Here is a 23,027-nt window from a genome sequence, read left to right as displayed (position 1 = left end):
ACTGCAGCTACTTTACAAACCATTTTGCAAAGTCATAGTCCGTACCAAACTTGAAGATTAGTTCAGTGTCTTAAAACTTCATCATCATGGCATTTTCCACTAAATATATATTTGTGTGCTTTTTAAAGCATCAAAATAGGAATATAAAAGTTATGTTAGATTAGTTAAGAACTTTCAGTAGTTTAAAATGGTATTTTCTATTCAGCAATATGATAAGCACATTAAAATAAACACCAAATTTCCATTCATGGTATTTTATCTATTCTAGTAAAGAACTGTTACTACAGTAAAAAAGCATCTGCAATATTAAGAAAACAGGCCAGCAGACAATACTGAATATATAGTCATTTACAATAATATTTTTTTTAGCTTCCAGAGTACGCTCCAATATTTGTCTCTTCTTGTGCATGTTGATAGGGCTAGTAAGCTTCTGCTCAGGTGAGGGATAATAGTGACGGCCACTGTCACTTTCATCTCTCTCTAAATCTCAAAATCCATCACTAGGTCAAGGAAATCCTCCTCTAATATCCATGTCCTTCCCTGGGAATAATTCAGAGAACTGCACATGGGACTGGCTGGTTGAGAAATCGATCAATAAGGGATTTATGTATGAAATGTTGATTATATTTAGCTTTTCATGGTGGCTCTGCTTGCGTAGTAAGGAAACGGGGCTGATTTAAAGGACTGAAATCACTATTAGAAGCAGCAGATTACATTTCCAAGGTAAGCATGCACACTGATGAAACTGCTTATTGGAGAACTGCTAAGGACTCTGCATGGTAGAAAAGAGATTTTGCTGTAAGAATTTAATGTTAATGGAGATTTTTTTCCTGCTTTTTGTAAAGAAAAAAGGTAGATCTTTATATAACACCAAATTCTGTTTCAGGATATCTTTACCTGAAGCATTTTCTCTCTGAGAATAATGACTAGAGAAGTGAATATGGTGGGCCAGTAAGAAAGTGAGAAATAGGTAAAATAAAAGAGCAGAAGAGATGGAAGCTGATGTTCCATTCACTACAATCCTGGAAAAGGATAACACTGCCTTCATTTTCTTGCAGTCCTAAAGATTTTGATGTAGAATAATTAATATAATTAGTTTTTAGGTCATAATGTTTGAAAACTCAAGTCGTTTATCATAGTAGTCACATTTATAAATCCAAGATAGTAAAAGCAAACTATTTGTGACAATACAGTAAAAACAATATGGTAAAAATCTAAAATACCTCTAAAGCAAGCATTTATCTGTATTACCTTTCAAATTTACTATCTAAATATGATAATGTAAAAATGAGCATTGGACTATTAAAATAAAAGCAGTGTAACGATTTGTGATAATGTATCATTTTAAGAAAAATATGTGTGACTACAGAATAGGAAACATGGTAGTGATACAATTGAGTAAAAAACATCTGAGATATTGTTTGAAAAACCTCTATAAGACAATATAACAAATGCATTAAGGTGAGTTCTGGACCCACTGAGTTTAACGAGACATTTTCTACTGTTCCCAGTGTCGGGGTTTTGTCACACAAATACTGTTAACGAGCTAACCACAGCTCCCAAACCAGGAGCAATTACTGTGTCAGTTCAACTTGCACTGGGCACATGCTGTATTAGCATTTCTGTGTGTTAGACACAAGAATTTCAAAACTCCCCACAATTTGCTTTGAGACTAATGGAATTTGAAGATATTCTTGTGCTACATATCCTGGCTGATTGACAAGGGAAACAACCTGGTGCAGTAGTCACCCGAGCCTGACATTCAGATTTAGTATTTTGAGACTACAGGGTAGTAAATACTTGCAATTTCTTGCCCACTTAAAGCTTCCAGTGCCTCATTAAGATGAAATCTCCAGTCCTGCCCCAAATGGCAGCTCCTCTTTCCCAGCAAGTCCTACGCACAGTTGCTGCGGCTCCTTCAGCAGAACACAAAGCAACCCAAGAGCTTCCACTTACAATAGACACTAACAGAGCCAGAGGAATGTTTATTTGCAAAAATGCATAGAAAATCCTCTTTACCTGAAGAACAGGGGAATGTAGAGGATACAGATTTTTCCCCAACCTCTAGGCTATGTACTCTGGATGGGTGTGGATTTTTGTACATGTCCTATTTTACCACACTTCTCGTTGTCTTTAACCTCTAATACATCTGTAAATCAGTACGGCTGGTTAGCACAAAGTCAAAGATGGGGTTTTTTCCTCTTGAAACTAAAGAAGACTTAAAGAGCAAAGATAAACATGAAAAACGAGTGCCTATATAGAAATGCTGGTACTGGGAGTCCTAATGTGAACTGACTGCTTTAGAGCCCACTCTGTTGGAGGAATGATTTCCCTTGCGATGTATATATTTGCATTTGTCTGGTGCTGAGTGATTGGAAGTGGTTGGACACAGCTTTATTTTGCACCGTTATTTGTGAGCTCTGTGGACTCCAGTGTGGCTCTGTGGAGGACATAGGTTAAATCAGGATGGAATTTTGTGTGCCAGCATTAGCAGAGCTTTCAGAGCACTTGTAAGCAGACATAAAGCTGCTTAATTCAACCTGGCATACTTTCAATCTCCACACTTTCAAGCACAATTTATCCTTGAACTAAGTCAGCGGAAACCCTGTTACAGCTTTTAGGCTCCTGCTGAACCTAACCTAATGTTTACTATGTCTTAGAAACTTAGAATCTTTTTATGTGACCTCTTAGACCTGACCCTTGCTCTTAAGCATTTAAAGACTGACCAGCAATGGTGGACTACATTTAGGACTATTTGGGGAAGAATACATCTTAATCTTCAGTCTTTATCGTTCTGTTTTGTAGAATGTTGTATATTGCTGCATTATTTTTTGCACCATGTGTCATTCATGTCTGATGTCTGCTAGAAACATGGGTTTCCTGTCCTATTTCCTGTATAGGAATATTTTTAGTTTCATTAACTAATAAGGAAAGTCAGGTAAGTCTGGCAGTAATGTGGCAGGTGTATCATCCTGCTTCTCTTTTGCAGTGTGCTTGACTACAGAATGGAAGTACTTTATTTAAGACAGATTCATTCCATGGCATTTGACTTCACTTACCAGTGGTACAGCCACTCATTTGTCAGCTTGTGGCTTACAGGCATCTCTATACTCGGATTTCACATGCACAGGGATATTGTTACTGCAGTGGATAGCATCTGTTTTAAAATACTATCTAAATGGCCTTGCCAAGAGCAGATCACACTTGTAGACACAATTCATGCCCAAAGAGTTGGCAGTCTCATTGATAATGAGACATAACTCACAAAATTGTAAGAATAGTGGCAAAAACAGAGAGCAGAAGTTATGTACACTACAACATTTTCAGTTTTTTTAATATTGAGATGAACAAAACAGACATGAACAGCCACTAACATTTCCATTTAGGTATTTATATCCCACTTGCTATATGAGTAAGGAGACTCTACTACATCAGTCTTTAAGTTCCTAGTTACAGAACCTACTCTTTGCTCTCAACAGAGTATAACTCTCAGATGTCAGACATACTGACATTTTTTTGGACATCCAACCAATGGATGCTTCCTAGTCTGGTTTTCAGGATGTCACGTATGCATGGATCTATTTATCCATCCTGATAAAATAAATTATGAGCCTTTAGTTCAAAACCAAATGAAACAGCAGTAGACATTTCAAACACAATTGTCTAAATATTTTCAAAGTATGTGATTAGGCTGAGGAGAAAGACCTAAATTAATGCCTCCTCTAAGAGAAAGATGTGTTGAACATTCTCTTTAGCAGCAATTGCCTGGATATTCAGCATACTGAAGCACCAACAGTGCCCTTTCTTGTCTGGTGGGAATGTCATGGGAGAGAGGAAACTGGAAATACTATTGTTGGTTTTGGGGGAAGCAAGGATATAAAGGATTAATCTTTAGGGAAAAAAATTGCTTGTTACTTCTGCTAGTTGTGAAATAACCTGATTCTTTTTTAAATCAGTCTTCCTCAATTACCCAAGGTAAGACAATCTTGACCATGAAGGTAGGAGTGATTGAGACCCATCACTCCCATACAATTGTTCCCAGTGTGGTAGTGCAAGACACCAGTGAGGACCCTGGACCGACGGACAAAGAGGAAAACAGGTATGTCAAATTTACCATTTTGTGTCTGTTTGGGTTTTTTTCTTTGATTATTTGGATGGGATTAAGTAAGCACAGATACTTGCCATCGTCTAATTTTCTTCATCCTCTATTACTAAATTAAGTTTTTAAGATGTGATATATTGCTTATTGTAAATATTTAGGAGATTAAAATCTGTGCTTTCAATTTCCTTAGATAACTTAGCCCATGATTAAAATGGTGAGAAACAGTCCGTGATTTAGATTAAATGTTTTTTTGTATTTCATCAGATATCATATAACTGTGTTGTTTTGCTGTTCCCTAGGCAACAGTATCTACCTGGTGCATTTGCACGCTACAATATTAACAATAATAGTAATAAAGACGAGTAAGTATCTTTGCCGTTTCATAAAATGAGAGTACTGCAATATTGGTTGTTCAAGCAGCAATGAAAAAGAATGATATATATCTAATAATTTCTTTATAAAGAGTTATGTCATTCAAGTAATCCCAAAAGAGACTGCATGTACATTTGAACTTCATGCACATCAATTATGATGATCATTCTCAATACCAAAGTTATTGGCATTATATCTATTTATTTAAAATAAAAGTAGTTCTATGTGACTACAATAAGCAAAACAGTTTTTGAAGGCCAAACACCTAAGTATAATGTTATCCTTACTGAATTCAGATGAGTCTAATAAATAAATGTGGAAGCAATGGTTATGTGCATCCCATGAGCCTATCATATTTTTCTTTTCCTTAGAGAGGAGAAGAAAAAGAAAAAAGAAAAGAAGAGGTAAGACAAAGAGTAATAATACTACTATTTCTAAGACCTTTAATTTCTTTCCAAATATGTTTTAACTTGGTCCGTAATAACTGGAAATGTAAATCTATTTCTTAGCAAGTCAGAAAAAAAAAAGGATGGAGAAACACAAAAGAACAAGGAAAAAAAGGAAAAAAACAAAAATAAAGATAAGTCCAAGAAGAAAGAAAATAAAGAAGAGTAAGTATTTTTCATTTAGGTCCTGCTATGTTAGTCTAATAAAATTGATTTTGATGTAAAACTGCATCGATTCATGGACATCCTGTAAACAAGATTCAGTCTAGTGAATGAGTGTACAGACTGCTGTTTTCTCCCTAGAGTAGAGTTGTTCTGATTTACCTTCATATGTGGACAACAGAAATATGCATGCATGGAATTGATCTGAAAAAATTAATCAAGAAAAATCTCCTTTGGAGTCTGATTATTCAATACCTTTTGGATAACACCCTGCAGCAAAAGATGTGCCAGTGTAAAGCAGTCTCTTCTGCACGTAAGGGCACCTATGAGCAAGTAAACTCCTCTATGATCTAAAAGTTCTTGCTTTACCTTTTGCTTGGTAAAGTCATAATTTTCTGGCCAAGGAAGAGAAACTTAAAATAGTGCAGTAGGAACGGGTGTTGTATGATTTCACGTTCTTTGGTTTCTTCCTGTAAACTATGTTTCATCTTTCTCAGAGCCAGGCTTTTCCCAGTAAGAAAGGCATGATTTATTGCACTTATTTAAAATGTAGCCACTAATCATTTTATTTTTTGAAAGATGATCAAATCAATTATCAGACAAGACAGTTAATTGGGTAGGAAACAAATTAATTTTAAAAGGTTGAAATTACATGTGACACTATAAACTGAAGTGAGACTGCCAAGCTGATTTTTCTCAGCAAAATTTAGATTCTAAAGTTTGCGTCCCAAGTCACATCTAACAACAAGCTTCATGTTCTCCATGCATTCAAGCAAGGAAGCTTAACTTTAATAAAGACCATTTATTTTACAATAACAATTTACAATTGAGTAATGCTTCATTCCTCAAGAATTTTTATGTGTATTTTAAGTCTCTCATTAAATCTCCTTTTTTTTCCTGCCTATCACTTAGGAAGAAGAAAGATATTCTCATTATTGATCCAGCAGGAAATATGTATTACAACTGGTTGTTTTGCATCACAATGCCTGTCATGTACAACTGGACCATGATTATTGCTAGGTGATGTACTCCTTTAAGGATTACATAAAACTTCTGGCAAATTGTAATATCCCTAAATAGATAAAAAAATATTTTATTCATCACTGATTCCATGCAAGTATTAAATTTTCATTTCATGGTAATCTACTTTTGTCTTTTCCTATTCAGAGCCTGTTTTGATGAGCTTCAGCATGACTACCTATTGGTATGGTTTATTATTGATTACATTTCTGATGCCATCTATGTTGCTGACATGTTTGTACGGACAAGAACAGGTAAGTATACTCAATGATTAATTATTCCTCTTCATATATTTGTGTCAGGTGGTTTAAAATATTCAGAATACTACTCTTACTATCTGGGTACCCTTGATGAGGTGCAATAGTGAAAAAGACATTGAGATAGATCTCTGAAAGATTGTAGTCTGTGACCTATAAAAAGAGGAGAAACTCTAATGTATTGCTCAAGGAATACATAAAGTCTGAGCTAAGCTAGACATGAGGTAAGCCAGATACACACTGTTCCGCCTGCAGCTGACTCAACAAGACAAAATAAACATGTAATGCGGCCAGGTGAGGATCAGGGGTTCTGAAAAACTAGCACCTAAATCTGAATTTTGTATTTAAGGAGATTCAAGTATTTACTTGATTTTCAAGACCATTGAGCAAGCAAGACATCCAATTAACTTCAGCTGCAACTGTTTCTTTTAAAATCTTATCCAAAGCTATTGAGTAGATGCACTCAATATTGAACTGAAATTCCCACGTTCAAATTCTTTCCCTCTTTAACCACCCTTCCTATAGCCTGTGGAGTTTTTGGGGCATTTTGGTTTCTTTTCAGATGTTCACCATAGTGGGAAAGTGGAGGGAAAGAATCAGAGCTAGAAATGTTTAATTTTCAAAGCTGTATAGTTTAGCTCAAGCTGAACCATATAGCACGTAAGTTGAAAAATTGGAAATAAGAAATTGCTTATTAAAAAGTAAGAGAAGTTATGTACCATCTAGAATTTGCACCCAAAATATTTTTCCAAGTAGATTTGGATTGACATTAAACACAACACAGTTGAAGTTATAACATTTTTTATTATTTACAATTTGATTTTAGGTTACCTGGAGCAAGGTCTTCTGGTGAAAGAAGAACAAAAGCTTCGAGAGAAATATAAGACATCTTTTCAATTCAAATTAGATTTTCTGTCAATGATACCAACTGATCTCTTATATTTTAAGTTAGGACTGAATTACCCAGAATTAAGAATAAACAGACTACTCAGAGTAGCTCGGATGTTTGAATTCTTCCAGCGAACAGAAACAAGGACAAACTACCCGAATATCTTCAGGATCTCTAACCTTGTCATGTACATTGTGATTATTATTCACTGGAACGCCTGTGTGTACTACTCAATCTCGAAAGCCATTGGATTTGGGGCTGACACATGGGTCTACCCCAACACCTCCGATCCTGAATTTGCCCGTCTGACTAGAAAGTATGTCTACAGTCTCTACTGGTCAACACTGACCCTGACTACTATCGGTGAAACACCCCCTCCTGTAAGAGATTCTGAGTATTTCTTCGTGGTCGTCGACTTCTTGGTTGGAGTATTGATTTTCGCTACCATTGTTGGTAATGTAGGCTCTATGATCTCCAACATGAATGCTGCCAGAGCAGAGTTTCAAGCAAGGATTGATGCTATCAAGCAGTATATGCACTTTCGGAATGTGAGTAAAGACATGGAAAAAAGAGTTATAAAGTGGTTTGACTACCTGTGGACAAACAAAAAGGCTGTGGATGAAAGGGAAGTCTTGAAGTATCTGCCAGATAAACTAAGAGCAGAGATTGCAATCAATGTTCACCTGGAAACACTAAAAAAAGTTCGGATTTTTGCAGACTGTGAAGCTGGTCTGTTGGTTGAACTGGTTTTGAAACTCCAGCCGCAAGTATACAGTCCTGGAGATTATATTTGCAGAAAAGGAGATATTGGACGAGAGATGTACATTATCAAAGAAGGCAAGCTGGCAGTAGTTGCTGATGATGGAATTACCCAATTTGTGGTCCTAAGCGATGGCAGCTATTTTGGAGAAATCAGCATTCTTAATATCAAAGGTAGCAAAGCTGGCAATCGAAGAACAGCCAATATTAGAAGCATTGGATACTCGGACTTGTTTTGTCTGTCTAAAGATGATCTCATGGAGGCTTTAACAGAATATCCAGATGCAAAGGCTATGCTGGAAGAAAAAGGCAAGCAAATCCTAATGAAAGATGGGTTGCTGGACATTGAAGTTGCAAATTTAGGAAGTGATCCTAAAGATCTGGAAGAGAAGGTCACCTACATGGAAGGAATGATGGACAGATTACAGACAAAGTTTGCCAGGTTGTTGGCTGAGTATGAAGCTGCACAACAGAAACTGAAAAAAAGACTTACACAAATCGAGAAAATATTGAAGCCAGTTATAGAGCAAGAATTCACAGACTTAGAAGAAGCAGATCCATCCACAGATAAACCTGGAGTGTCAAAAGCAGAATAAAACACTGGAGGTTGCCAATAAGACTTAGGGTCAAATCCTGCATGGGACTGAATACATTAATTTCTAATCGTTGTAGGACCTGACTATTAATCATGAAAAATTATTTGTTGAGGTAATGTCGCTAATTTCCTACAAGCAGCACATATTTGGCAGGTTTCAGAAACAAAAAGAAGAACCGAGAATGAGGATGGAAGATAACACCTTGCTCTTGCACAAACAGGTGGTATTATCTGCTAATGCGTTATGTACTCTTTATGTAACAGTGCTCTACAGCAAATGCATTCAATCTATATACAGTCATATACTGGCAAATATTGAAAGTTTTGCTGACTATTTTAAAATAATTTCTTCATGTCTACTTATGGAAAGAAGGAAAGGTTGGTAACAATTGTATTAATTATTTGAAGTCAATATAGGCATGAGCCATGATATTAAATTTGTGTATAAACACATTTTAATCTCTACTGAATTAACATAAGATTAATTAAGTATGGGATATTACATAAAGAATTAAGTATATCTACAATGCAGATGTGAGTACTGAAGGTTTAAGATTTGGAAAATATTATTACTTCATTGGGTCCACCTTGGCTGAATTCTTGAACTGTAAGTGGGCGGTTTTAAATGGTGCTTTTTTCGGGATGTTACACGCAAAGGTTGGAATAGGGAGGGGATAAAATCTGACCTTTTGTGAGCATCTGTATGACAAATATGGATGGCTCAAAATGTAGCTGTTCTTTCCACAATAATAACAAATACATAATATTGAAGACTGTTCTGTTCCATGTATGTTCCAATATGGCTGCTGAACATGGACTATCAAGTTTTTAACATCTGTGCTTAAAATTTTTATGTCCCTGATGCAACAGTTGTGGATGCTGGCAGAGAGCAACGGGCAGACATGAGAGAAAGAGGCCAAACTCTCTCTACAGCGTCTTCTGTAGCTGCTGTTGGGGAAAGAATACAATGACTAAATAGGTTTTTTTTTTTCACTGATAGGGTATTTCTTTCTTCTGTTCTTAACTACTGCTAAGATAGTAAAATCTACGGTTTCATATGTTAGATACATTTTCAACTGCTTTAGGAAGCATTATCTCCTTGGATTTTTCCCTTAATTTATGTCTTTTTCTACTGGCAAAAATTGGTTTTATTAGTTGTGGTCTCAGCTGGGTATTTTCAGCTGGGTATTTTCAGTAGACTTTGATCATAGCCACTTAACGTTGGAAAAGTTTGATGACAGGGAGTGAAGAAAGGGACTGCAAGGCGAGAATGGATAATTTTGTATTTGGGGCAATTTGATTACCCTGGGCAATTGGACTGCCACTCTTAAAAAATACATATGTAAATATTACTATCACTTGGTAATATCTCTACACTTTCATTCTACTCCTTAATAAGATGGAGATATAAATTGGATCTTTTGTAAAGTGGATTAATTTCTGGTTGTTTTATTTTTTGTAATGTTGATAGGTTTCCAGAATGCCAGAGATCCATAAATAACTCCTGATTTCACTGCAAAGATTAAATGTTATGAAGCAATTAATGCATAGGATATATATGGAACAACAAGGATAAATGTAAATATGAAACAGCTGTTCATTCACTGTTGATCCTGCGCTTTGAATGACATATGGCATAATGTACTGGTGAGGGGAAAGAGTGTGCCATTTTTTCATTAAAGACTCTATCCACACACACAAGAACAAGCGTTATTCTGGCATTTACTATATTGTGAATGTTGGACTTTGCAATCAGTGTTCTTCCAATTCAGGTCTTGAATATAATTTGCAATCTGTATAGCAGCAGCATCCTATAGGGCTGCGTCATATTCCACAAGGCACTTAGGAAGCACTTTTCTCCTTCGTTGAAGAGTTTAAGACTTTGTATTAGAGAAATGTGTGATATGATAATGAGTTTTAGTTAATAAAGGCAGAGATCTACTGTTCACATTTTTTCTTTTATTGATCCTTCAGTCTACGACACCAGTTGCAGTCACTAGCTGCCTCTTTCTTGAGAATAAAAATTCTTTGATTTAAAACACTTCAAAATAAAACAGAAAACCAGAACGGACCTCCAATAGTTTACTTACTATTTTCAGACTCTTTATGATTGGAAACCTTGTATTAACATTTATAAGCATGTATCTGCTGAAAAAACACCCTAAATGCAGAGTTTCCTCCTGGCACAAGACAGAACATAAGTGCTACAAGGAAATGTCAATAAAATTAAAACTATTTCAACTTGCACTTATTTGTCAGAACTTTTCAGGAGGCACACAGGTTCCTCAATATGTATTTCTGTGCAGTAAAACCTTCTGGATATACTTCAGTAAAGTTTCTAAAACGCTTTGTGGCCGATTTTTAACTCTTGTACTCTGAAGAGGAACTGTGAAGAAAACACATGCAAGAGCCGCACGCTGCAGAAAAGGCTGCCAGAAATTTGCTCTGGAGAAAAGGAGGTTGAGGAGAGGCCGTACCGCTCTCTACAACTACCTGAAAGGAGGTTGTAGCGAGGTGGGTGCCATAGAATCATTAAGATTGTAAAAGACCTCTAAGATCATCGAGTCCAACCGTCAACCCAACACACCATGCTCACTACACCATGTCCCTAAGCACCTCATCTACACGTCTTTTAAATACTTCCAGGGATGGTGACTCAACCACTTCCCTGGGCAGCCTGTTCCAAGGCCTGACCACTCTTCCAGTGAAGAAATTTCTCCTAATGTCCAATCTAAACCTCCCTTGGCGCAACTTGAGGCCATTTCCTCTCGTCCTATTGCTAGTTACTTGGGAGAAGAGACCAACACCCACCTCACTACAACCTCCTTCCAGGTAGTTGTAGAGCGCGATGAGGTCTCCCCTCAGCCTCCTCTTCTCCAGACTAAACAGTCCCAGTTCCCTCAGCCGCTCCTCATAAGACTTGTGCTCCAGGCCCTTCACCAGCTTCGTTGCCCTTCTCTGGACACGCTCCAGCACCTCCATGTCCTTCTTGGAGTGAGGGGCCCAAAACTGAACACAGTGTTCGAGGTGCGGCCTCACCAGTGCCGAGTACAGGGGCACGATCACTTCCCTACTCCTGCTGGCCACGCTATTTCTGATACAGGCCACGATGCCGTTGGCCTTCTTGGCCACCTGGGCACACTGCCGGTCTCTTCGCCCCGGGCTGCCCACCGGCCCGGCGGACCCTCTCCACACAGGACTTCAAACCAGGCTGGCCGAGGCCGCGCGGCCGCGTGGCGCCCCGGCGCACGCTGGGTGTTGGAGTCCCCCCGCCGCCACTTCCTCCCCGCCCGCGCGGGGAGCGCTGGGGGCTGTAGTCGCGCTGCGGCGGGAGCTTACCGCCGGCCCTGCAGCCTCCAGCGCCGCTTCCGGACGGAGGGGCCGGGCCGGGCTGGGCGGGGGAGCTCCCCTCGGGACGGCTTCAGCCGGGGGTGTGAGAGGGGGCCGGCCTCCCTCCGCCGTCGTTCGCCCAGTGGCGGGGGAGACATGGAGGCGGCCTGGCGCCAGGGCGGCCGGGGCCGGGGCCGCGCCAGGCCCGGGGACGGACTCGCCGCCCGCGCGGGGGTGGCTGCCCGACCCCCGGCACCGAGGGCCCGCGGCGGTGCCTGCGTTGCGGCCGTGGGGACCAGTGGCGAGGGGGCCAGCGGTGAGTGTCGTGTCCTTCCCCCTCCCCGGTCCGGCCCGGGGCTGCGGGGTGCCGGGCTGGGGAGCCGGCTGTGGCCCGGAGCCCAGCCGGGCCTTGGGGAGCCCCTACCAGTGCCCGGGCCGGGGCTCTCCCCGGCGTCGTGGGGAAGGGAGGCGGGCGGGCTCGCGTGGCCGGCGGGCCCCGGCCCCGCTCCCTCTCCCTCGCTGCTCGGCGGTAGCGAGCCGGTGTTTCGCCATGTGCCGTCTCCTGCCTGCAGGTACCTTGGTGGGGGAAACGCGGAGGCCTCGGGCAGTGGCGGGGGGCTCGGGGGCTGCGTCCTCCCCGGGTGCACAGTCAGTGCCCTTCGAGCAGAAGAGTAACTCTCAAGTAAAGGATGAAGCAGCCGTTTTTCAGTGCGATCGGAAATGCTCAGGAGAGCGCTGCCTGCCAGGGACAAACGTTCGTGTTGTAGTCAGTGTGCCACCTTGCCCCGATCTGGGAAAGGTGCGGGCTTTCTATGCGTGCAGGTTAATACTCATGTAATACTTTGCAGGTAGAGAAGTGCCAAATACTGAGCTCTTTTAAGTGGCAGCACAGTTTCTTAAGGAAAGCTCTAAAACTAAACTTGACGGAAGCCCAGTAAATATATTGGGTGCAATAGTCTTACATAGAGAATTCGGAGGTACTTAAGACCTGTGATCTGCTGAAAACCTTTATATCTCCGTGGTGTGTTACCTTAGAGGCACTTCGGTTTATTACAAACTCTGTTAAGTTATACAATTTTTTTCTCCATGTGAGAATCTTCCTCTATTTCACATGCAATAACTTCAAAAAAAGAGCTTATATTAAAATACCCTGTCACTTTTAATGTTGCCAGCTGTGAAATAGCATGAACCCACTATTGCAATAAAGACTTGTTGGGTGGAGAGAGGCCAATAAAAGTCATAATTTAAAAAATACCAAGTGCTGGGAGAGGTACCTGTAGGGTATCAGCGAATTATCACAATTGCTCTTGTCAGGAATTGCCTGATTTTTTTTTTTTCTTCCTCACGCTATGGAAGTTGTGTTTGTGTGCAGTGTGTGTGGGTTTTTTTAAGTATCCTTTTCATAAAATAGCATTATGGATGCATATATTCTAGTATGTTTGGTTGTAATTGACAGATAATAATTCCTGCTGTGAATTTTACGGATAATGCACAGTAAAGAAGAAAATACAATTTATCTCTTCTTGTGTGGTATTGAAATTGCCCTTAACGTACTGCCCTTAAAAACATGAAATCAGCAAGCTCTTTAAAGAAAAGGACAGTTGAAAGTATGTAGAACTGAATGTCGTGTTATGATTAACTATCATGGTATTAACCATCATTAATGTGTTCTCTTAATAGAATTATCTTCACAGAAGAAATTTGATGAAATTAAGAAGGCTAATCAGGCTGCAGCAAAAAAGCTAGTTGAGGAGCAATTTAGCTCCTCGTCTGAAGATGATGATGCAGATGCTGAAGTAAAACAAGGAAAGATTTTGGCCAAAACATTTACCGTTTACACCAGTCAAACTGGTAAATTTTTTTCATTTATTGACTTTTATTTCCGTATGAAAGCATAAACAATGCTGTATTATTGACTGTGTATTAGAATTTTTCCATAATTGGAGGGAAGGCACTTTATTCTGATATCTTGTATTAAAAATATTTGTTCCCAGCAATGCATGCTGGCAGTCCTTCCTGCCTTTTTATGCAGAATCAATGGTATAGTTTTGAAACTGTTCTTAAGTATTTCTAATAATGTGGTTTTGTAATAATATATGACTGGCCTCTGTTCAGAGGAAAAAAAATATATACTTTTACAGAAGTCTCAACATGTACAGAATAGCAGATCAAACATTACTGATTGCTTTAAAAATCTTTATACATTAAAGATGGAGATGCAAGTGAACTGGAACGTACAAGACAGTACATGAATGAAGCTTTTCAGTCAGGGGCTATGACATGTCTGATCTGCATTGCTTCAGTTAAAAGGAACCAAGCTGTAAGTATTTTACAGTAGTCTTTTAGAATAAAGCAAATATAACTCTCTGAATAACTTGTTTTTAATTATGTTACTAAGGTAATTCTTGGGATTGATAGCTTTAAAACGATAGAGTACTAAATGCCACATTGGGCATCTTTGGATTTTTCAAACAATTGAAGAAATAAGTGCACATATATATGTAGCTTATAATCAGAATATGTATTTTTTGACATATGTTTGTTATCGTTATGTAAAATATTTATTTTTAAATTTTAGAGAGTAGCAGATGAAAAAAAGAAGTGCAGGAAGGCCAGTGCTTGCAATGGTATATTCAATAAGCTATGTTGTAGCAAACACCAAAGCAAGAAATAGTAGGAAGTTAGGAAATATTCTTGTTAGATTTATAGCAGGGGAGCTAAGATAAACTTCGCTGCTCCAAATGCTGATCAGGTGAAAGAGAAGGGTGGCCAGTCTGAGAAGATTATCTTATTTCATATAGGTACATTTTTCATGGGAGAGATTTCAGGACAAATCTTTTTCACTTTAGTTGTTATGTATGCATTTCCCTTTGATGTTGAGAGGCCCAACCCTGTTTCTGTTACAGTTACTTGAATCAAATACATGTTTACAACTGTATGTTTAATACTAAAAGAAAAAAAGTGCAGGAAATCTTTAACTTCTTATGCTGGCTGCACATGGACTACAAGTATCCAATGAAACTGTAGTCATTAACTCTTTTTTTAGAAAGAAATGCAATAGGTTTTGTATGAATTCTTAACATATTTCACCCATATTTTTTCAGACCTTAATGTATATCTTAGCTTGATTTTAAAGCTCTGTGCCTCTTGATAGAGTTAATCTCATCTCAGCAGAAGTGGGATGATTTGGCAACTTGAAAGTCGTCTTTTATAACTCAGTGGTTTGTTAGTTATCTTGAATCTGTAATGTTTCAGCCAAGTGTGTTTGTTTATACTTAATGCCTCCTGTTTAGATTTAGTTTTGGGAAGTTAGTTACTGTACTTTTAGAAACTTATGTCATTGACTTTGTCCTCTATAAGTTAATGGGGAAATTCTCCTTGTTTTCACGGTAAAATTTTATAACAATGTCATATGTTATTAAAAAAATTCAAACTTAAATTTCCTGCTGCATTTCTCATACCAAATTGTTATAGTCATTCTAAGCTGACAGTTTAAGACATCAATATGTGGAAAGTACCAAAGTTATAAAACTGCATTTCTGTTATTTAAGTTGCTTTTCGGCAGCAGGCTGATATTCTAAGCAAAGGATTGTGATTTCACTCCAGAACTGACAAAGAGAAGTACACTGGGAACAAGAACATAAAGTGATGGAGACAGGGTACTAGCAAAATCAGATTTCTCTTAAACACATTTGCTTTTCATTCTGTTCCATTTTATACCTCTCTTGCTCATTGAACAAAAGACACTATGTTGAAAGCCACACTTCTAATCAAATCTTTTTCTTACTAGCATTGTATGTAAATCCTGAAGTTTGAAAGGGGGAAGAAATCTTTTTGTTACTTTTACTACCAAGTTATCTAGAGATATGGAGTATGGGAGGTGGAGAGTAAGGGGGAGAGGTGGAGGGAGAGCCGGGCTTGTTTAGTCTAGCAGAGATGAGGCTGAGGGATGATGTGATTGCAGCCTCTGTCTACTTGGAGTTGTGAAGGTGACTAAAGCCAAAGTCATCTTTGTGGTGACAGGTGGTGTAATAAGGGGCAATGGCACAAACTGGGGCTTGGGAGGTGCAGACTGGGTACTAGGAAGGTAGTATGACACTTGGAGCAGGTTGCGCAGGATAGTTGTGGAGTCCCCATCCTTCAGGATTTTCCAACTTTGCTAGGCAAAGCTGTGACTGAACTGAGCTAAGTTGGCAATAGTCCTACTTCGGGCATGATGTTATGCTACATGACCTCCAACAGTGTGTTTAAATCAACATTTCTATGATTATACGAGTATTTTGGGCTCCATAAGCCTTGGCAAAAACTTCCCATAGCAGCAGGAAAAAGGATTGTAGGTATGAATCTGTAACAGTAAAACTGCCTATATTAATCTAACAATAGGTATAATCTATCTTTGGAAACCCATTTTTTAAATGGAAAAATAGCAAGCTTGTATTTCTTTAGATATTACAGATGTTCATCAATGGAAACAGAAAGAAACCTAATATAAAGCAATTGGCACTTACATCTGCTCTTTAGGTCTGGAGCTGTTGTGGGTGCTTTTGTATATTTCACCTGGTGTGTATCCAAAAGTGGGCCAAGGACAGCCTTTTCCTCGTGTCTTCTCCTTTGACAGATGATGATTTTGGGAAGAAAGATTATCCCTGGCCATGGTGAGCTCTTCATGGTACATTTACAAAGATACTTTTATTGTGAAACGTATGTGAACTGCAGTTACTTTAGAAAGGAATGGTACTTGTAAATGACATGCACACGCACAAAAAGAAGTTTAGAAGACTGACTTTTCTATTGTTTTTCTGAATTATTTTTAAGTTTTCATTAACATGATTCAGGTGTATTTCACAGTGAAATTAAAAACCTGCTGCATCAAATTTGTTTTAACCTCTGAGAAGGTACACGTCTCAGCTTCTAATATTTATTTCTGAATACCTTTACATATTTGTTGCTTTTAAAATTGGCACCGTGAATTAAATAAATTTTAAAAAACAGTTCTAAAATAGCAAGATTTAGGGTTGTGTTTTTTTTTTTTTTTAGTCTCTGTATAACTCAAGCATTAAATCCAGTCTTGCAGTTTTACATGAGATTGTACAAAGAAGAAGGTAATATTGTGGCTGTATGAATAATGAAGCTTGCTTTTCAGTAGGTTTGTGTCTGAAAGTTCATGCAAGGTTTCTCTGTGCATGTTTGTGCTATGCTTTATTTGCCCACCTACTTTTATGTGGAAACTTGTAGTAATATATTTGAGACACAATCCTCTATCAAATTCGGTTGAAAGTGCCTGGTGGATTCAAAGGCTCTATTAATGTGGGATCTCAGCGAGCAGGTTTGCTTAGGAAATAAGGTATAAAATTGTTGGCTTGCAGCGTTTCAAGTTGATAATGCCTATTCTATTACAAACTAGTTTTGTATTTAAGCATAATGTTTATAATGAAAAAATTGCGAGGCAAATGGTATTTTATTTAACATTTAAGCACATGATAAAACTGTGCAGTCACTATGGAGACATGGTTTAGGACCTGTAATGTATTATATAGGGGCAAATGGACATTTTTTTTTTGATAAAAATGAGTACATAGGCCTCTATTCTTCTCTGAGGGGGAGCTCCATGTCTGTTGTCTTTTCCCAGTGTAGCCAGAAATGGGAGCTGCTTTGTTTTTCCTTCCTTGTGTTGCCTCCCTTGTCCATGGCTTGCACCTGAAAGCCTTTAGCGCCTGTGGCACTAACAAGTTCCAGACCTTTGGTGTCTATCTTCCTTTAAGAATAATGTATTTTTTAATATCTGTCACCATCAAGATGACAAATAAAGGTGTGCATCTTATAATATCTAAGATGCTGAACTGATACAATCTAAAATCTTTCAGATAAAACTATGCATAATAATTAAAATTTTAATAGCATCACTAAATCTTGGTTTACGTAGCTTATAAATTGCTACTGGTAAAAACCTGGTTTTTTTAATCTCTTTTTTTGATTGGTTCCGTTTAACTAGGTTAACTCTTTGTTGCATACATTCCTTTGGCATTACATAAAAATTGTTCTGTATGCTTGCTACACAGAATTTTTTTGTATATATTCTTAGAGAAAAAAGATTGGAGTGATAGGACAACTCCTTAGACATTCTAATGAATGTATTGTAAAATGTGACATATAGCAAGATCTTTATTGTGTATTATAAATTTAATTATGTTGTTATTGGTTTCAGATTACAGTAGTTGTAAAAATGTTAATTGGTAGCCTGGTAACAATCTTGGAAAACTGAAACGATAAAAACTGCTTTTCTTTTTTAAAAATTCTTCAAAAAATTGCTTTTCTTTTCACTCCCTTTTTCCCTTGTTCTAGTCCAAAATGTAGGTTTGAATACAAACGGTCTGAAACTCCCAGTAGGTATTATTGTTACTGTGGAAAAGTGGAGAATCCAACACTGGACCCATGGCTGGTACCTCACTCCTGTGGTCAGATATGTGAGAGGGAATTCAAACCTTCTTGTGGTCATAAATGTTTGCTGCTTTGTCATCCAGGTAAATCCATTGCGACTCTCGGTTGTGTGACCTGTATTTATGTAGCTGTTACAGAGTTTTACTTAAAATCTGCTAACTCTATTTAAAATTCTCAGAATAAGCCAGATGTAGTCAAGGCTGCATTTGCTGAATGGCCATTCGCGAGGTATTCTTTTTCCTGTACTTAGGACCCTGTCCACCTTGCCCAAAGATGGTCACAACAACCTGTCACTGTAAGAAAGCTAAACCAGTGCCCCGAAGGTGCAGTGCCAAGGAATGGTCATGTCGCCTGCCCTGTGGACGAACACTGCTGTGTGGACAACACACTTGTGAGAATTCCTGTCACGCAGGTAGACCTGCCTTCTTAACAGTTAAAACAACAACTCCTCTGAAGTTTAAGATACATCATTCTTTTGCAATTCCTACTCTCAATGTCACTTCGTGATTACATACAGGAGATTGTCAGCCTTGTCCACGAGTCAGTAAACAACGGTGCATCTGTGGAAGACAGACAGCAGAAAGACTTTGTGCAAGTCCTCAGTGGCAGTGTGATCAGGTATGTCGAAGCTGTCCTTTTTAGCTTATTTCTCATCTTTATAAAACTTGATTACTCAGTGTGTTAAGGATTGGAAAAACTCATTCATTAAGAAAATAATTTTATTTTTTAGGTTTGAAAGTGCAATCAAAAATGTAAGCAGCAGTGTTTGAGACTGGATCTACCTGGTGGCCCAGTTTGTTTCTGACAGTAGTTAAAATGTCACTGTTCTGGAATTGTGCTAGGGTTAAGCTAGAAGTGAATTTGACCTTGTATATTCTGTTTTCTTGTACTTGAGGTTGAAATTTCAGTTGCTATCTTCAAAAATAAGCATGAAACCACAGCTTAGTAGATAAGAGTTTCATGCGTATTTACTTCTAGTGACTGTAACAGAATGAAAGCTTTGTGATTCATTCTTTGAAGTATATTTGCAGCTCATTCTTAGGACCAAGGCTATAGATTGACAGACTGTAAAAAATAAAAATAAATAAAAAAAATCAAGTGGCGGGAGGAGGTTGCACCAGGAGGTACTTGGTCATTACAATCCCAGTAAGAAAGGCACTCAGCCTCTGTAAAGTATCAATTAAAATGCAATTTATTTCAGCTAACACTATAGAGAAAGGGGGTATAATATAAATAATAATATGGTCCTTTAGGTGCAGCATTTAATGGGCCTCTGATCCACATGCAGCATGCAGTGCAGACCCCATTTGTAGGAAAGGCTACCCCATTTTGGTCATTGAGGCTGTTGTAGGATTTTGTTGCAAGAAAGCAACTCTGTTTATCATTTCTACTATCAAACAGAAAGGATGTTCAGATGAGAACTTCTTTTGCACTTTTAGATAAAGGCAAGGACATGCAGGTGGCGTAATCATTGGTACCGGGTGGGAGCTGCCGCCAATCTCCTCTGCTACAATAAGTTTATCCTGTGGCCAGAGGATATGTGTAGCACAACACAGGCCTGAAGGCCAAGCTGTACGTGCAGCACAGCACAGGCCTGCGACTACTCAGGTTAACTGTTACGTGAACCACTAACTCCTCAGTATACAGTGGTCTTCCAGTCAGGATCACTGTAGGGGTGATCATTTTTGTTTGGCAAACTCAGTCAATGTAAGATTTGTTAACAAAATTCAGAAAAAGTTAAATTCCATCCAGACATCTCTCATCCCTAGTTTTTCCCCTCAGGTTGCTTTGGCTTGGTATGTAGTTCCGTTACAATGCATTCACTTGGTTTCTCTGATTTTTCCAGGTGTGTGGGAAACCTTTGCCTTGTGGTAATCACACATGTGAACAAGTTTGTCATGCTGGTCCCTGTGGAGACTGTCCTCGTTCTGGGAAAAGGTCCTGTCCGTGTGAAAAATCAAGTAAGCAGCTTTTTTTGTCTTTGACAGTCAGTAGTTTAGGTTAATTCTGCAGGGCAGGGTCCATAAAAAGTTCTTACAAACAGTGAACTGTGACAGCTTATATTAACTTTTTTGCTTAATTCTTTCAAAGCTTTATTTAGTACCAGGGGTTTAATTGGCATGTGAATAATTGAGTAATTCTAGAGAAGCTTTTAGAAAAATGAGAGGCAATTGGCATTTGCAGTCATATTACACTGCATTTTTTTCTTTTTTTTTTTTGCTTTTTTTCTAAATGTTTGCTTGTACTTCTCTCTCTTCATATAGAGTTTACATTGCCTTGTACAGAAGATGTACCCACCTGTGGCGATAGTTGTGACAAAGTTCTGGAATGTGGCATCCATAGATGTTCACAGCGCTGTCATCGAGGTCCCTGTGAAATATGCAGACAGGTTAGTCTTACTGTAGCGGGCTCACATTTTGTTAGGGTTTTTAAACACTATATGCCTGGAACAGTGCAAGTCTCCTAAGGAAAATGAAGTCATATCTATCACAAAATCTATGACTTTCTGTTCATTAAAAGCAACACATTTTTTCCCTATTTTCCACTCCCCCCACCACAATGCTGAATTAATAGTTGAGCATTAGTATCTGAATTGAGGCATGGATGAGGGTATTATTGTTTTGGGTTGTTTTGGTTTTGGTTTTTTTTTTGTTTTTTTTTTTTAATTAATTATGCCCTAAAAGACATTTAATTGTTTCCCCAGCTCTTCTAGCTTCCTTGCTGCTTTGTCTTATTATGCTATTTCTTTATTAGTAAGAAAATAATACTTTGCTCTGCTCTGAATATCTGTGGAGCTTCTGTGATCTGGCCTATAAAGCTGTTGCTGTGTGTGCTCTCAGTTGTCTCTTCCTGAACCAGCTTTGGCTACAAAGTCTATGGTGAAAGTAGTTAGCCCATGATAGCTGGCATGATGGTCAGATAAACGTACTCACCTACTTCTTAAATTATCTGTATACACGATGGATGAATCTAGTTTACTATGAAGGAGAGGTACTTTTTTGTATGAATTTGTTTGCATTTACGCTTGACATTCTTGCAGTACACACTTGAGTGGTTCCCTTGAAGTGGCTTCCCTCTTAGTGAGACCAAGGCTATAGTGAGATGCCATCTAGAGCACAGTGTGTGCAATACCGACATAAGGTCCCCAAGTAGTTACTGCACAGATAGGTAATCTGTCCCGAGCATGTGATATACTTCCTGTATATCATGTTACATATCATGTTACTCTCCCATGAACTTTTCTTTACTGCTAGTAGTAGAACGTTTGATTTTCCACTGTTTATTTTGGGGTGATTTTTTTTTTTGGTATTAAAAATACCCTGCTTTTTTCCCTATCTTGCTGCCCAGGAAGTTGAAAAACAGTGTCGCTGTGGAAAGCACACTAAACGCATGCCATGTCATAAGCCATATCTGTGTGAAACAAAGTGTACTAAAATTCGTGATTGCCAAAAGCACCAATGTAGGAGAAAGGTAAGTGTCCAGAGATGATCCTTCTCAAATGTATTGTTTAGATAACTTTTTTAAAATTTAGATATATTTTATATTATGTATAAATCATATCAATCTGTTGTTCCATCTCATGTTATTGTATAGAAGGAGGAGTTTTCTTCAATGTCATTCAAATTAGTTTGCAGTGTACCAGAATTCTCTGAACAGCATGTCACCGATAAAAACTCAGTGGCCTTAAAAACTGGGAGGGGATTTTGACAACTTTCCAGTTCCAGAAGGCAGTTTTGCTTTGAGATACTGATGCTTTATGCATTCTGGAGTAGTTAAATCCATTTATTTCCTTACTTTGTAGGAAGAGCTGGGAATATCTCATAACTTCGTACGGGACATACTCTTATTTTTGACAACGCAGCATTCCACCCCACCTTCTAATATGCATCACTGCAAAGAGCAGTGGTCTGACAATTGGGAATTTGAGTTTTGTTTACCTTCTCATTTGAAGTCAAAGGAATGATTGATAGCTTAGACCTATCTTTTCAGTTTATTGATTCAAGAAGGCCTGAAAGTTGGCTGCTATGTGTGAATTATGACATTACAAAAGTTGGACTTCTTAACACAAAGAGGCATGAAAAATACAGTTTTATTCTTAGGTATTTTTGAGTAGTATTATTATTACAGTGAATTTACTTTATGTGAAAAGATGGCAAAACAAGTAAATGCAATCTTGACATTTTTAATTTATGCTAAAAAAATCCAGGTTTCTCTTCCTAATTGCCATCCTTCTTTATACAGTTTGGAAGGAGGGTACCTTTCAAGTTAATAGAAAAGATGGAGTTCTCTCCTGACCTGGCATCCACCAATGTGGTGGTGTGGTGATGTGTTCTGATTCTTCCACATTACTACTTTATATAAGAACAGAAAGTAGATAACTGATCTGAAAGTTATCTGACCTTTACTACAAAGGTAAAAGGTGTTTAAAACACTTTTGTGCCAGGGACGATAGTATAAAAGTGAAAGAAATTGCAGAGTAATGGGGCAATATGTGGGATATCCTACGTGCAATCTTCTGAAATTATTTTGGATTAAAATGTTATAAGAATTTGAACTTTTAAAATATTCTTACGCTTTTTTGGAAGCCCTCTGCCTTTTTTCAGTGTGTTGAAATGACACTTTCAAATGTGTGTTTTCTTGTTATTTTATAATTTGA

The 23,027-nt window shown here is 38.3% G+C and overlaps 2 protein-coding genes across 6 annotated transcripts in view; both read left to right on the top strand.

Moving 5' to 3' along the window:
• The first annotated feature begins 3,992 nt into the window (after nucleotides 1-3,992).
• Nucleotides 3,993-8,603, top strand: CNGA1 (cyclic nucleotide gated channel subunit alpha 1). Its single transcript, XM_075150552.1, is given in 7 exon segments — nucleotides 3,993-4,104; nucleotides 4,398-4,468; nucleotides 4,853-4,878; nucleotides 4,984-5,085; nucleotides 5,995-6,102; nucleotides 6,250-6,356; nucleotides 7,186-8,603. Coding segments are annotated over 7 exon segments (1,944 nt in total).
• A 3,363-nt stretch (nucleotides 8,604-11,966) lies between these two features.
• Nucleotides 11,967-23,027, top strand: part of NFXL1 (nuclear transcription factor, X-box binding like 1) — a 50,083-nt gene continuing 39,022 nt past the window's right edge. For 3 of the 5 annotated variants that reach the window (XM_075149016.1, XM_075149020.1, XM_075149019.1), the window contains exons 1-10: nucleotides 11,968-12,248; nucleotides 13,613-13,783; nucleotides 14,143-14,252; nucleotides 16,454-16,587; nucleotides 18,275-18,453; nucleotides 18,621-18,782; nucleotides 18,888-18,988; nucleotides 20,217-20,331; nucleotides 20,635-20,759; nucleotides 21,719-21,841. In XM_075149016.1, coding sequence (XP_075005117.1) covers nucleotides 12,089-12,248; nucleotides 13,613-13,783; nucleotides 14,143-14,252; nucleotides 16,454-16,587; nucleotides 18,275-18,453; nucleotides 18,621-18,782; nucleotides 18,888-18,988; nucleotides 20,217-20,331; nucleotides 20,635-20,759; nucleotides 21,719-21,841 — 1,380 coding nt within the window. In that variant the 5' untranslated portion in view covers nucleotides 11,968-12,088. Of the gene's footprint in view, nucleotides 12,249-12,592; nucleotides 12,732-13,612; nucleotides 13,784-14,142; nucleotides 14,253-16,453; nucleotides 16,588-18,274; nucleotides 18,454-18,620; nucleotides 18,783-18,887; nucleotides 18,989-20,216; nucleotides 20,332-20,634; nucleotides 20,760-21,718; nucleotides 21,842-23,027 lie in introns of those variants that run through there. The other 2 variants (XM_075149017.1, XM_075149018.1) reach the window with 2 other exon arrangements.

The sequence above is a fragment of the Calonectris borealis genome, chromosome 4 (assembly GCF_964195595.1).
Source record: "Calonectris borealis chromosome 4, bCalBor7.hap1.2, whole genome shotgun sequence".
Classification (NCBI taxonomy): domain Eukaryota; kingdom Metazoa; phylum Chordata; class Aves; order Procellariiformes; family Procellariidae; genus Calonectris; species Calonectris borealis.
This window is presented reverse-complemented; position numbering and strand designations above follow the sequence as displayed.